General features: G+C 37.5%; 1 protein-coding gene and 1 non-coding gene across 3 annotated transcripts in view; both read right to left on the bottom strand.

Annotated features, from left to right (window-relative positions):
- Positions 1-644: 644 nt before the first annotated feature.
- PPP2R5A (protein phosphatase 2 regulatory subunit B'alpha) overlaps positions 645-15,883 on the bottom strand; it is a 77,216-nt gene continuing 61,977 nt past the window's right edge. For both annotated transcript variants that reach the window (XM_032136431.2, XM_058430445.1), the window contains exons 6-13: positions 14,695-14,754; positions 13,594-13,702; positions 12,847-12,900; positions 5,535-5,585; positions 5,147-5,266; positions 4,932-5,059; positions 3,726-3,827; positions 645-1,876 (exon numbers count right to left, since the gene is read on the bottom strand). In XM_032136431.2, the coding sequence (XP_031992322.1) occupies positions 1,744-1,876; positions 3,726-3,827; positions 4,932-5,059; positions 5,147-5,266; positions 5,535-5,585; positions 12,847-12,900; positions 13,594-13,702; positions 14,695-14,754 (757 nt within the window). In that variant the 3' untranslated portion in view covers positions 645-1,743. The remainder of the gene's footprint in view (positions 1,877-3,725; positions 3,828-4,931; positions 5,060-5,146; positions 5,267-5,534; positions 5,586-12,846; positions 12,901-13,593; positions 13,703-14,694; positions 14,755-15,883) is intronic.
- On the bottom strand, positions 9,211-9,346 carry LOC116458154 (small nucleolar RNA SNORA16B/SNORA16A family). Its single transcript, XR_004245221.1, has one exon. It is a non-coding gene; the product is annotated as a small nucleolar RNA SNORA16B/SNORA16A family (small nucleolar RNA).

Here is a 15,883-nt window from a genome sequence, read left to right on the forward strand (position 1 = left end):
AATGTCTGATTTCTTTCTCTTTTTTTGAGACAGAGTCATGTTCTGTTGCCCAGGCTGGAGTGCATCTTGGGTCATTGCAGGCTCAAGCAATTCTCCTGCCTCAGCCTCCTGAGTAGCTGGGATTGTAGGCGCCCACCAGCACGCATGGCTAATTTTTATATTTTTAGTAGAGACAGAGTTTCACCATGTTGGCCAGGCTGGTCTTGAACTCCTGACCTCAGGTGATCGGCCTGCCTCAGCCTCCCAAAGTGCTGGGATTACAGGCGCGAGCCACCGCACCCAGCCAATAATACCTGATTTCTAACTGTGCCACAGGCTCCCTGCTCTTCACTAAAAGTGCTATTTATTATGGATTATGAAAAATTAGCTTCAAAGTAAATTAAACCCATCCTCTTAACATACAAGGACATGAAGGATGATGGAAGGATATCCTAGAACTTAGAATTTTATGCAAATATTCTGTAAAACATATTTTGGTAAAGGGCTAGAACACTCAACCTGGGCACACAATCTTCCTATTTTTAAATTAGACTTCGTCCCACAATTTGTCTTAAAAGTTTCTATAAATACACATATGTATATAAAAAGGGGGGCAGACTTCTCCTGTATGCCTAAGCTTAGAGCTAAAAGAAGCAAAGATGACATAAGGCAAAATACAAACATAGACTTTATTAAATGCTGCTCAATCCCCCAATGAAGATCTTTCATTACAAAACAGTTTTCCACACAACTGCAAGTTAAGAGATTGGAATGGTACTCTGATAACAAAAGATGTGAGAAATACTTGACCAAGTAAAAACATACAAGACCTCTATATAGTCAGCCTTTTCAGAGCTCTACAGAGGAAGCCTACTGCAGTTCCTTTAAATAAAGCCAGGCAGTGAGAACTAGTGCTCTGTATCACCACACTGTGGGACTCACTCAAAAGCCTCCATCCCTGGGTCAGGAGGGACTAGATGAAGGACAGGTCGTGAGGACTGGAAAGGCCCTGCCTTCAGCCTTTGAGAGGAAGAGGAGGAATGAATTGAGAGGCAAGCTGGGTAATTCACCTGAGCTGCCTCTACCCATCTGTTACCACTCTGGAGAATTGCAGAGGAAGGGGGATATTCATGAGGAACAATCTGAAGAATTTTGGTTTACTTTCCCAGCTTTTATTTATATTTTGTGCTTTAAAAAGCCTGGAGATTTAAGGTTTTGCCTAAATTCCAGAGTACAGTAATATATTTATTGAGGGAGGGGTTAGGGCAGGTAATTCCCCCCATCATATTTCTGGGTGAGACAAAGAGAAGGGTAAGGATGATACCTTAGTTTTATTTTAGGAAGTAGTTTTTCCTAGGATGTAACTAAGGTTTGCAGCAGTGTGAAAAGCACATTATAAAAGGGAAAAATATACAGAGCAGACTACCATATCTATGTGCAACACAATCAAAGAAGAATTCAAGTCATAATTCTTACCACTCCCATAATTATCTCACTCATATCATAGATGATAAAATTCATTCATTTCTGTGAAACTTCAGAAGTGACACAATAAATCCAATGATTAGACAAAGGTTACAATATACTGTGGCCATGATACAGCACAGAGCTACGTTTAGTCCATATGTTTTTCCATTTACAGTTGCCAGAAAAAATTGGCCTTTTAATTATATTATACTGATGAGGTTTGTTTTGTAATTTTTACATATTTCAAAAAAGCATACAAAACTGTGCCTATCTGGCAGAGGTGGGAGGCTTTTTTTTTTATTCGGCACTTGTATTGCTGAGAATACTGTGCATGTTGTAAGCACTATTCTGTTTTTCTAGAGCTTTCTTTAGCTTTAGCTCCTCTAATTTTTTCCATAATTCTTCACGTTCCAATTCTTTCTTTTTCTCTCTGTAGATAAACCAAAATTTTTGTAATCAGAAATTATTTCAGAACCCAAGAGAGATGCTGTTTGACAGCTTACTGGAGAACACATTACTTACCCACATTTCACTTAAAGACCTCTGCTAAAGCTTTGGAGTCCACTTACCTGGAGCACCTAATTTCTTCTTGTCACTCTCCTAAATGAAGAGTCTGTGCATCTCCTGTAGCAGCTAGACGTTACTACTTGCTTTCTGTCCCCTACACATTATCACTACCATGATACTGTACTTTATAGTCAACAAAGTACTTACACGTTAATTTTCTCATGTAAACATCTTGCAGTTGTACTAGTCTAATCACTATTAAAAAGGCTGAAGGGGCTGGCCACTAGGTCAGTAGGAAGCACTTCCTTCACCACACCAGGCAGAAGCCACATCATTTTTGCCACTAACAGCCACATCTCTAGCCACTAACCAGTTTGTATCTTACTATCTCCTCTTTTACATGTCAAATGAAAACTTTACTTTCAGTAATCTCTCTCTAGAACAAAATGAAAGTCAAAATATTTCATATGTCATTTCAACTACTTAATTTCAGTTCTGAGGAAAACATTTCTGAATAACTTGGACCAGTCTATTCTGAAAGGCTCCATGAACATGTAAAACATAGGCTTACAATTCTGCAGTAATGAGTTAAAAGGATAAATCCTTTTAAAGGATTTGCTGATTTATGCAGATAAGAAATAATGATTATATTCTTAGTCATGTGAAATACATATTTTTCAAATACAAGTTTCCTATGATCCTAGTCATCTTATTTTTCTTCCCATTGCTTCCTGAGGCTCAAAACATGTACTTAATTTCTATTCCTGCCTGAATGCTGCTACTTAAAGGAAATAATGCATTGAGTTAGTTATTAAATGGGCTAGATGGCTTTGAAGAAAGGCTATCCATTTTCTACTTTAAGATAACCATAACTAGGAACTTGTCAAAATAGATCAGCTTTTCTAAACAGAACAGGTAATATGCTTATTAGAAGTAAATGGTAACTATTATCCTCAAATAATGGGGTGGGCTCAGGTACACTGGTTACTAACCACTTAAGTTTAAGAAAGCGCTTCTTGAGTTTGAAATAAACATGAGAAGAAAGTAATTCTTGAAAGATTATTTTATAGCAATTTATGCAATTCTCAAAAAGAGGTTATCACTAAGCCATGTTTCTAAAGGCTGGTATGTGCTAACATTTATACTCTAAAATACGTATTATTGCAAGGAACAACATATTAATAGTACCCTAAGCCATATCATTATGTGACTTCCCTCTTCCCAAAGGAGAACTATGCTGACTTTAAAATACCACCTTCTGATAATCCACAGCGTAAGAATTACCTACTGCTAACAAACAACACTTGAAAAGTAAAGCTCACTCTGGAAGCCCAGGTGGACAAAAAGGATTTTCGTAAATGCATGGATAAAAAATCAAATTGTACAAATTGATATTTAAAATTCAGCATAAATTATATTTCATATGCAGATGCTAACAGACTGAGGAAATCTAAGGCTCAGAATGAGATAAACAGGATTTATGATCCACATTAAAATCATAATCTAACCATTACAGGAAGTAAATTATGTAACTACCCTCAAAAATAAATGTTACTGCTTTTTCTGCTTTAACAAATTTATAAAAATACTGGGGCTAGTTTATCTGGAAATGACTTATATGTTAAGAGACTTTCACACTGTAATGTTTACTATAAGGTAATTAACTTCTTAAATATGAAAATCTGAACTGAGAGAAGATACCTTCCTGAACTGAATCACATTCAACTATCATAAAATGTATAGATAATTTTGTAATTCAAAATATCAAATACCTCTGTCTTTCAGCTTTGTATGAGCTAGTAAGGTCATCGAAAAGCTTGCCATTCATTTCCATTAGGGTTTTCAGCACATTGTATACCAGTGCTACAATGGTCCTGAAATGAAAATGAGCCAGTCCTGAGTTACGATACTGCTAACAGAGAGGAAATGTAACACTATGGTCTCTAAAATGGGTTAAAGGTTGGCTGATTCATTTAATCCATTTTAGAGATGATAAAACTGAGGCTCAAGAGGTTTGTAATATGCTCAAGGTCATACAGCAAGTGGTGGTAGAGACAGTCTAAGAAAACTTAAATCTTTTCCACTTTATCATGCTTACATTAAACTCTAGTTAAAAATGTTCACTATAGTTATCTTCATTTCGGCTTTACAGTCTCATGGCTGAAATCCTGAGTAACAACATTAAAAGAAGATGAAAAAGATCCAATTACCAAAACTTACAAGAAAAGTAGAAAGCCGGATAAGGATGTTAAAGAAGTTAGAATATATTACCCCTAGCTCTTCAGTTCTCCCCTGGGACAGTGCCATTTATAGAGGTGAGACTATACGCTGACAGCAGACCAACACACTCCGCATTAACGGAGTAGTTTGTGCATCCTCTGCAAATGTTCAGTTGGTCTCCCCAAGAGGGTTTGACCACAACCTCCAGGGAGATTTGCAATTTTAAATTGACATGAAGGCTGGGCGCAGTGGTTCATGCCTACAATCTCAGCACTTTGGGAGGCCAAAGTGAGATGATCACTTGAGCCCAGGAGTTTCAGTCCAGCCTGGGCAATATAGTGAGACTTGAACTGTCCAAAAAAATAAAAATAAAAATTCGCTGGGTATGGTGGTGCACACCTGTGGTCCTAGCTACTTGGGAGGCTGAGGCAAGAGGACTGTGTGAACCCAGGAGTTTGAGGCTATAGGGAGCTGTGATCGCACCACTGCACTCCGGTCTGGGCAACAGAGCAAGACTCTGTCTCTAAAAAAATTTTAAAAATAAATTGACATTAAGACCACACAGTGAAGAACACACACACACATTTATAACTTGATAAAGGTATATATGTATATAAAACACAGAATAGAATACAACTGATGTTAATCTTGGAGGAACTTCCAAATCTGTAATAGGTTTCAGGTATGAGTTAGGAAATCAATGACAAAAAGGTTTAAAAAAAGAAAAAAAAAATACGACCTATATAAAAGATACTTACGGATTCCAGTGTTCTTTGGAAATTTTGTACAAACTGGCAAACATAATTGGCAGAATTTTATCAATGTTCTCCTCAATCAAACTAAGAATATATTCATTATTCCAGAAGTACAATGCCCTTTCTGCAACCTAAAAATAGACATTTAGAGAAATGTCAAAACTAAAATAGGAAAGAAATACTAGTGTAAAGTAAGGGCCTCACTGAAGACATCATACCTGAAAGTGAGAACTGGACACGCACTTGGATATCTGCTTGAAAAGTGGCTCTTCAATTTTTTTGAACTGTGTTGGTTCAATGACATCTAAGATTTCTTCAATTTCTCCTAAAAACATCACCTAGGTTAAAAAAATTTTAAGAAACATGATAAATTATGTGAAACTAATACAGAAACCATACAAATGAGAAGGTTAATCTGCATAGTATACAATGGGCAAAAAAATGTCTGGGTGGCACAGTTTACTATAGCACAGGTCTTCTACCAAGTCTGTGTACATCTCCCGCTCTTTAGCAACAGCAATACAGCCAGCCCAGAGAAGCATGGTTTATAGCCCTGGGATTGACAAGTTCTAGTAAAATGCACTACATTTAGTGAACACAACCCACCTCTTTCTGACTGCAGGTTTTTGGCCAAAATTTCAGCAGTCCTCTGATCACCTGTGAAAAAGAAAAAGTTTAGCATGAATTTAACAATGAAGCTAGTTAGTCCCAAGGTATTTTCCATAGCTGTGATTATATCAACACTCATTCTGAAGTAAATCAATATTGCTTAATATATAAGTGTATAAGTAGACTTTCTGCTCAGCTTTAGAATTTTATTTATTCAACAAATATTTACTGAGTGCCTATTATGTATCAGATACTGTTCTAGATGCTAGGGACACACTGATGTACAGGACAGATGAGGTCTCTGGTTTTCATAGAGCTTACATTCTAATGGATGAAGACCAATGCAAGTGATCGATTAAACACATAAAACAATAGTATGTGCTACTTCTAAGAAAATAAAGCAAAATATAAGTTGGTGGGGTGAGAGAGGGAGGTTATTTTAGGGAGAAACCTTAACGAACAGATGATTCCTGTTATTTAAACCATTATGAAGCACAAAAAAAAGCCGGACAGCTTCTCAGTCTCCTTCATGGCTAGCACAATCTTTATAACCAGAATACAATGAAGCAAAAGAGACTATTTTTATTTATTTATTTTGAGATGAAGTCTCACTCTGTCGCCCAGGTTGGAGTGCAGTGGTGTGATCTTGGCTCACTGCAACCTCGGCCTCCCAGGTTCAAGCAATTCTCTGCCTCAGCCTCTCGAGTAGCTGGGATTATAGGCGCCCGCCACCACGCCCGGCTAATTTTTGTATTTTTAGTAGAGGTTTCACCATCTTGGCCAGGCTGGTCTTAAACTCCTGACCGCATGATCCACCAGCCTCAGCCTCCCAGAGTGGAGACTATTTATTTAAATAAACATAGTTGAAAACATTTGCATTAAACTGAATCACAAAAGAAGAATGCTATATGCCTAATTGTAACTTATTCCAGAAATGCCAGGATGGTTCAATTCATAGGTTAAAAGGGGAAATAAAAAAAAAAAAAGATCATTTTAAAAGATTTTCAAGTCATTTGACATTTTTAATTGACTATATATTCTGATAAAAAATTTAGTAAGCTAGAACTAAAAGAATTTATCAGAAACCACCAGCAATCATTCTACGTAATGATTTATTAGAGACAGGCTATAAAACCATCTAGTCCTGGTGGTTTTGTGGAAATAGATCTTTGACAGCTTTTTAGGTTACTTTACAGTCTGTCTGGTCCAGTAATGTGGAACATTAATTCAAATTAAAATTGGGAAGAATATACTGTTTTGGAGACAATCCAGTAAGATAACAATGTGATGAATAACGTTGGAAAGGAATACCAGAATTACACTTATTTGTGTAAATATATATTTATCCTCTAAAACCTTAAAAAAAAAAAAACCTGCAAGTTACTAGAGTGAGTAGGAAAATTCAGTATGTGGCCACATTAAAAAATGTATATATAAAAATCAATACCTTTATAAAACATCAGTAAAAATCAGATGAATAATAAAAAGGTACTTTTCACAACAAGAACTATAATGTGCATAAAGAATAAATTTGCAAGAAATAAGACATGGAGAAAAGTATAAAACTTTACTGAAGATCACAGAAGACTACAAATACAGTTATATGATATTTAATGATGGGGATATGTTCTAAGAAATGTGTCATTAGGCGACTTCATCATTTAAACATCACAGTGTGTACTTAAACCTAGATGATATGGCCTACTACACACCTAGGCTGTATGGTGTAGCCTTTTGCTCCTAGGCTACAAACCTTACAGGATGTTCTTGTACTGAATACTGCAGGCACTGTAGGCAGTTGTAACAATAATATTTGTGTATCTAAACACAAAAGGTACAGTAAAAATATAGCATTATAATCTTATGGGATCACCATTTTTCTTTTTCTCTTGGAATCACCATTTCTCTCTCTCTCTCTCTCAACATTTCTCTCTCTTTTTGATGAGGCCTCACTCTGTTGCCTAGGCTGGAGTGTAGTGACATGATCAGACGTCACTGTAACCTTGAACTCCTAGGCTTAAGTGATCCTCCTGCCTCAGCCTCCCAAGTAGCTGGGACTATGGTGTATGTCACCACACCTGGCTAATTTTAATTTTTTACTTTTTGTAGAGACGAGGTCTTGCTCTGTTGCCCAGGCTGGTCTTAAAGTCCTGGCTTCAACCAATCCTTCTACCTTAGTCTCCCAAAGTGCTGGGATTACAGGCATGAGCAACCATGCCCAGTTCCATTTTTCGTTTTTAAGAGACAGTCCAGTCTTGCACTGTCGGTCAGGCTGGAGTGCACTGGTGTGATCACAGTTCACTGCAACCCCCTAGGCTCAAGAGATCCCCCTACCTCAGCCTCCTAAGTAGCTGGGTTTACAGTCCTGAGCCACCACGCCTGTCTGGGACTGCCATTTTATATGTAGCCTGTGTTTTTTCTTTTTTCTTTTTTTTTTGAGACGGAGTCTCGCTCTCTTGCCCAGGTTGGAGTGCAGTGGCACGATCTCGGCTCACTGCAAGCTCCGCCTCCCAGGTTCGCGCCATTCTCCTGCCTCAGCCTCCCAAATAGCTGGGACTACAGGCGCCCGCCACCAGGCCCGGCTAATTTTTTGTATTTTTAGTAGAGACGAGGTTTCACTGTTAGCCAGGATGGTCTTGATCTCCTGACCTCGTGATCCACCTGCCTCAGCCTCCCAAAGTGCTAGGATTACAGGCTTGAGCCACCGCGCCCGGCCCGTAGCCTGTTATTAAACAAAACGTCATTATGCAGCACATGACTGTAAATAAGTGACATGGTTCAATATTGTGCAGAGATTATTTTTCCTGTACTTAATTTATAAGTAAATTTAATATAGTTTCAATCAAATGCCAATTGAATTATTTTTTGGAACTAGAAACATTTATTCTAAAATCCATAAATATAAGCAAATAGACAAGAATTGTTTTTTTGGTGGGGGGAGTTAATGGAACAGAACCTGTATTATGGGTATCAGCAACTAAAACAAGAATATATTGGCAAAGAAATGGAGAGAAAAGATATATATGAGTATCTAGACATACTCATGTATATATAGATTTTAATATAAGACAAAGGTGGCCTTTCAGTTCCATGGGAAACAGTGGTGGTACTGGGACAGGTAGCTCACTATTTAGAAAGGAAAAATGTAGCAGGCTCCTTTGGTTGGCAGACTTCTATGATGATCTCATGAGCTTGTTAATTGTCCTCACACCCTTGTGTAATCCCTTCTCAAGTGTGAGCTGTGCTAGTGACTTGCTTCTAACCAACAGACTGTGGCAAAAGTGACAGAATGTCACTTGCTGAGTAAGTTACAAAAGATTGTGACTTCTGTCTTACTAGTAGACTCTTGCTGTCTTGGCTTTGATGAAGTGAGGTGCCATGCTGGAGAAACCTGGGTGACACGGATCTGAGGGTGGGTTCTGGCCAATAGCCAGCCAAGAACTGCGGCTCTCAGTCCAACATAACTTGACAAACTGAATTCTACCAACATACATATGAACTTAGAAGCAGATCCTTCCCCATCTGACACTTTATATGAGACTCAACTTCTGGCCAATACTCCAATTGCAGCTTTGTAAAAGACCCTGAAGCAGAGGGCCCACCTAAGCCATGACCAGATTCTTGATTCAGAGCAACTAAGGCAACAAATGCTTGTCATTTTTCCTCCCAATGGAACTATATTTTCCCAAAATGTTGCAGATCAGTTACAGCAAACAGAACTATGACCATTCAAGGAAAACTGTCACTCTCGGCTTCTTTTTGACCACAGCAGCTATGTGGAAGCAGCTGCAGCTTTGATAAAGGCCATAAATGCTTGCTATTTTAAGCCAATAAATTTTGTGATCATTTGATATGCGTAATTGAAAATGAATGTAGGCCAGGCATGGTAGCTCAGGCCTGTAATCCCGGCACTTTGGGAAGCCAAGGCAGGCTTGGGCCCAAGAGATCGATACCAGCCTGGGCATCATGGTGAAACCCCATCTCATCCCTACCAAAAATACAAAAAAATTAGCTGGGCATGGTGGTGCATGCCTGCAGTCCCAGCTGCTTGGGAGGCTAAGGCAGGAGGATCACCTGAGCCTGGGAGGTCAGGGCTGCTGTGTGCCACAGTCATACTACTGCACTCCATCCTGGGTGATGCAGTGAGATCCTGTCTCAAAACACAAACAAAACAAACCCAAATGCAGTTCCTTACCCTCATCATACACAAATTTCAATGTCAGGCAGTACAGAATAACGAACAGTGGGTTGACTAGTGGCCCCAAAAAGATGTCAATGTGGGCCAGGTGCAGTGGCTTACAACTGTAATCCTAGCACTTTGGAAGGCCGAGGAAGGCACACTGCCTGATCTCAGGAGTTCGAGACCAGCCTGGGCAACATGATGAAACTCTGTCTCTACTAAAACTACAAAAAAAAAACTAGCCGGGCGTGGTATCGTGCGCCTGTTATCCCAGCTACTCAGGAGGCTGAGGCATGAGAATTGCTTGAACCCGGGACGTGGAGGTTGCAGTGAGCCAAGATTGTGCCACTGACTGCACTCCAGCCTGGGCAACAGAGTGAGTCTCTGCCTCAAAAAAAAAAAAAAAAGAAAAAGAAAAGAAATTATTTTGGGGCTCAAGTTAGATTTTCTTGGAATAAGAACGGTGTTTTGTTTTGTTTTGCTTGTTTTATAAAAATGCAGCTTTGCGTGGAAGGTTTACACTGCCAAAAAAATAAAACTTTTGAAAGTCATGCCGACTCTTCATTTTTTTCCTCTTTACATGGAAACTTACCTGTAATGAATATTTAGTTAATTCTTTCACCCTGCACTTTTTTTTTTTTTTTTTTTTTTAGATGGAGTCTCACTCTGTTGCCCAGGCTGGAGTGCAGTGCTGTGATCTCGGCTCACTGCAACCTCCACCCTCCTGGGTTCAAGCCATTCTGCCTCAAGCAGTTCTGCCTCAGTTTCCCAAGTAGCTGGGATTACAGGTGCCCACCATCACGCCTGGCTAATTTTTGTATTTTTAGTAGGGACGGGGTTTCATCATGTTGGCCAGGCTGGTCTTGAACTCCTGATCTCAGGTTATCTGCCTGCCTCAGCCTCCCGAAGTGCTGGGATTACAGGCTTGAGTAATAAACTAACAAAAGCTCTGAGCTAGTTATAATTTGTAGAAAGCTTTGATAGGAATGCCTGCTTTCCAGAAAATTAGTATTAAGGCTCAAACCCAAGTAATATGGCCGTAATTTTGGTGCTGAAATGGCCTATATTAGAAATTGCAAGCTCTCAATATCGAGAGAGCTTTATGAGTTGGAAAATATTTCCCTTTCTTAACCTGGGTATTTATCTTACTCTCTCTCCTCATCCTGCTCCTATTTTCATTAACCCAACTCAGCCAAACCAGATAAAAGCCGAATAACTGGCCATCATCCCTCTCCCTAATCGTCAAGTGTTGTTTTTTGTTTGTTTGTTTGTTTTTGGTGTCAGCTCACTGCAACCTCCGCCTCCAGGGTTCAAGTGATTCTTGTGCCCCAGCCTCCCTAGTAGCTGAGATTACAGGCACACACCACCATGCCCAGCTATTTTTTCTTTTTTTTAAAGTAGAAATGGGGTTTCACCATGTTGGTCAGGCTGATCTTGAACTCCTGACCTCAGGTGATCCGCCTGCCTCAGCCTCCCAAAGTGCTGGGATTACAGGCATGAACCACTGTGCCCAGACTCTATCTTCCATTCTTTAAAAATCACCTGTCTTCCTTATCCACCCCAAATTAATTAAGTAAAATTTTATTTGTATACTATTTACCAAGCATGAACCATGACTTTTCAATATGTGTTATTATGGATTTTCTTTTTCTTAATTCTAATGGGAGTTATCATAGATTTGTATTAAGGTTTTACTTTTTTCTTTTTTTTTTTTTTTAAGACAGAGTCTCACTCTGTTGCCCAGGCTGGAGTGCACTGGTATGAGCTCAGATCACTGCAACCTACACCTCCTGGATTCAAGCAATTCTTGTGCCCTTGCCATCTGAGTAGCTGGGACCATAGGCCTGTGCCACCATGCCCAGCTAATTTTTGTATTTTAACTAGAGACAGAGTTTCACCATGTTGGCCAGGCTGGTCTGAAACTCCTGGCCTCAAGTTATCTGCCTGCCTCAGCCTTCCAAAATGCTGGGATTACAGCTGTGAGCCACTGCACACCTGGCCAAGTTTTAATCAACTTCAGAGGTTTATGTGATTTCATGTGTAAATATATGGTTTCTAATTCTCCTGAACTGTCTTCAAAAACTGTTTACAGCTGTTTCTAGAAAAGACTGTAAATCTAAAAGTCAAAATACTAAAAGAAATTAAGGAGTGGAAAAATGTCTTTTGTTCCATTACACAAAGTTCAAGTGAAAGGGAGAATACTAAGTATATGATTTTTTCAAGCATCCCTACGGATAGCCTGAGAAGGTTCATAATATAGTAAAAATACATATATATTTTAGTTTTTCAATCCATTTGCTATTTACTAAATATTTATTAGGTTGCTGCTAAAGTGATTGCAGTTTTTGCCATTAAAAGTAATGGCAAAAGCCGCAATCACTTCTGCACCAACCTGATACCAGGTAAATATTTAGATTGAACATGCCTAGAAAGCATTCTCTCAAAATTCACCAAGGTTAAAATGTTTTCTATGCTTTTATACTTTTCTGTCTCACCCTACTTCATCTTTTGTTTTTCTTGAATCCTCAGTAAATTTTCATAACTAATTATGTTTTCACTCTCTCCTGAATTTTCATTCTAGAGGCAAATAACAGTAGAATTCAAAGACTAAGTTGCCTCGCTGGTTCATAAACAACTTTTATTCCAAGATTACATCTTATATCTTAATCACCAAAAGCAAGGAAATGTTTTCTATCCCTATCAAGTGGTTTATTGTTAATGAGTGGCAAAAATTCTATTATTAAAAACAAAACAAAATTCAAGGGAGTAGTAGTTTTGGGAACCTCGAAGTATGCTTTAATTCCAAAAGGTGAATGAAGATTTAAGATTATTGGTGAAGACAGTATGCATATAAAATTTCACTGTGGTCATCTGATCCTATCATCATACATCTTAACTACTACATATTAATAGTGGTCTATATTTTGGTTATTCAAGACATATAACTCATGAGAACTCTCCCCTCCTAACCCCTTCTTTGAATGCTGATTAATCTCACATTTCTTCTTCTAAATGACTTTAGCTTAAGGTACATTATTCTGTTTAATAACTATAAAGGCTATAAAAAGAAAGCTACAATGAAATGCTATAAATGCAGACCAAAAACATGAAAATAAATAGAACACTTACTGGCTCTGTTAGTGTTGTATCTTTCTCCAGGAACTGTACGACACAATATGCTAGCTAAAAGGTAAGGGACAGTTTATAAATATTACTGAGTGAGATAACATTTAATAATGTAGGATTTTTATATTTAGCCAATATTTTTTAGACTACCTCATTTTGATAAATTATTTCAATATACAAAAATATACTCACAATTGTGAATGAACTGTGAAATACCTTAGTCATGAAACTATACTCACAATTGTGTAACTTTTTAGCCTTGAAAGTAACTTCAAGTTTAAAAAACATTTTTAGTAGTAATTTCTGACTATAAAGTTAACTGAAATAAGACTAGAGCTAACAATTTAGTTTTTCAGCATGTTTCTACATGTACACCTATGCTGATATATTATTCTCTAAATATTAATAGAAGAGACCAAAATCTCTCTAACTAGGTCTAGGTTATTGCAGCTGGAAGAAACATTCTGTAGATATGTAAGATTTATTCAAAGTCACATAATTAGGTCAAGGCCTGGACTAAAATATGAGGAAAGTGTATATCTTATTTAAAGTGTAAGTGTAGATATAGAAATTAAATATTGGTCTTAACAACTAAATATTTTAAAATAAGAAAAATTTGCTTTGGGTAATTTTGTAAGCAAATTGCTTAATTATACTTAAAACTGCCATCTCAATATTTCTCAATTTCTCTGCCTTTATATTTGCCTTTGAAATAATATTCATTTCATTTGAAATGTTTCTGAAACTTACCTGAGCATGAAACAAAGCTAATCCTTTTGCAGTATGCATAGGAATAAGAACCTTCATTAGAAATTGTTTATGTTCTGCTTTCAGTGGCAATGCAAAGCCATTGATAATACTGGAGGGAAAAAAAGGCAGGGGAAGGGTTAAGTAGTTACTACTTTGTTTCTAAAAGCTGTCATATCCATGAGTACATAAGGAACAGTGCTCTGCTTCAATCTTGGTGTTGTATGACTGTTCATCTTCAAACTACTTTAGGAAGACTACTACTATGAAGTCTGTTCCTCTAAGTCATTTGATGATTCCAAAAGAAAATTAGGACTGTCAATTAATTCCCAAGTAATTTCTATCTTCATTTTCTATCAAACCTGTCACTTTATGCATTGTTGCTTTTATTTTTGCCCCCAAAGCTCCAGGAGAGTCAGTATCACAATATTGTTAGAACGTTCAATATTTTCTGAAGTAAATGGGTAGTTTTTCTTACTTTGTTGGATAACGTGAAAGTAAGAAGTAGTTCTTTCCACAATCATTTTCTACTATTAATAAAGGAAACTAAAATCATTCTCGAAATAGTAACAGAAGGGTCTAAAATTCTCTTAATACTAATACGTAGTGAATAAGGAAGGCAAAGTGTTATGTCAAAAGGTAATAAGAATTCAGCTGAGGCTGGGCATAGTGGCTTACGCCTGTAATCCCAGCACTGTGGGAGGCCAAGGGGGGTGGATTGCCTGAGGTCAGGAGTTCAAGACCAGCCTGGCCAACATGGTGAAACCCCATCTCTACTAAAAATAAAAATTAGAAAATTCGTTGGGTGTGGTGGCAGGCGCCTATAATCCCAGCTACTCAGGAGGCTGAGGCTGGAAAATCGCTTGAACCCGGGAGGCAGAGGTTGCAGTGAGCCAAGATCGCGCCATTGCACTCCAGCCTGGGCAACAAGAGCAAAATTCCATCTCAAAAAAAAAAAAAAAAAAAAAAAAAGACTTCAGTTGAGAAACTATGTGTTCTACATTTAAACTCTAAAATATGACATAATTTCTCCAACCCCAGCTAAGATTTTAATACATAAAACATTCACTTAATTCTTAAAAAGAACAAAAAAACCTGACCTACCTTCCTAATATTTCAAGAAGTTCAGCAACACCATTGAAATGTTCTGTTTCATATATAAACCTGAATTTAAAATAAAGACAGATGTAATCAAAATCAAACTTCAGAAAACTAAGAGAAACAGGCAGGAGGGTGAAGAAATCAATCCAAAGGACAGCTATTAGAAACATACAAGCATGTTTTGGGTCTTATAAGTTCTTTTGCCCCAAACAGTTAATTCATATCAATCTTACAAAAGAAGATCTGTTTCCTACTGAACTACATATGCCTTTGCCAAAACTCGCCATATGTGAAGATAACAGATTGTCATTTCACCGGGAATATTCAACTTAATAATTTATAAGAAAGATAAGTTTTCTCAAAGAAATACTTTTTAAAATAAGAAACCTCTAATTATAGGGAAATCCAAGAGAAAAAGACCCATATGTAATAAAGCCATTTTTAATCAGAATTTCTTTAAACCTCTAACTATATAGGCTGCATAGCTTTCCAAGATTAGGGTTGCCTTTAAAGCAGGGAGACATAAATAGAATAGGGCAGACATTTATGGGCTTAGGAAGTGATGACAGAGAACTGGAGAAAGATATACACTCTAGAGGAGGCAGATATTACTCATCTCTAATTGTTGCAATGTGGGAATAGTAACCAAATTTTGCCAGATCTTCAATTAATTCAAACAAACAAACCAAACCTTAAATGTGGGTGTTGTTATGAAATCTCCTGATCTGAAGCAACTACTTAACAGATTAATATTTATAAAGTACACTTGGCCCTCTGTATCTGCAGGTTCCATATCTGTGCATTCAACCAACTACAGATCAAAAATATTTTTGAAAAATAAATACAAATTTAAAATATAGAATAACATCTATTTGCATAGCAGTCACACTGTATTAAGTATTGTAAGTAATCTAGAGATAAAGTATACAGGAGGATGTGTGGACATTATATGCAAATACTATGACATTTTATATAAGGGACTTGGGATTTTGGTATTAGCAGGGGCCCTGGAATCAATCCCCCCCAGATACTGAGGTATGACTACAAGCAAATGATAGGCCCCATATAAGAGGACTGCTTGAGTTCAGGAGTTCAAGACCAGCCTGGGCAACATACATAGTATGTTACATATATACTACGTTACATATATATGTGTTATATATATATACTATGTACTTATAGTACATAGACC

This window comes from Hylobates moloch, unplaced genomic scaffold (assembly GCF_009828535.3).
Source record: "Hylobates moloch isolate HMO894 unplaced genomic scaffold, HMol_V3 SCAFFOLD_18, whole genome shotgun sequence".
NCBI classification, from domain to species: Eukaryota; Metazoa; Chordata; class Mammalia; order Primates; family Hylobatidae; genus Hylobates; species Hylobates moloch.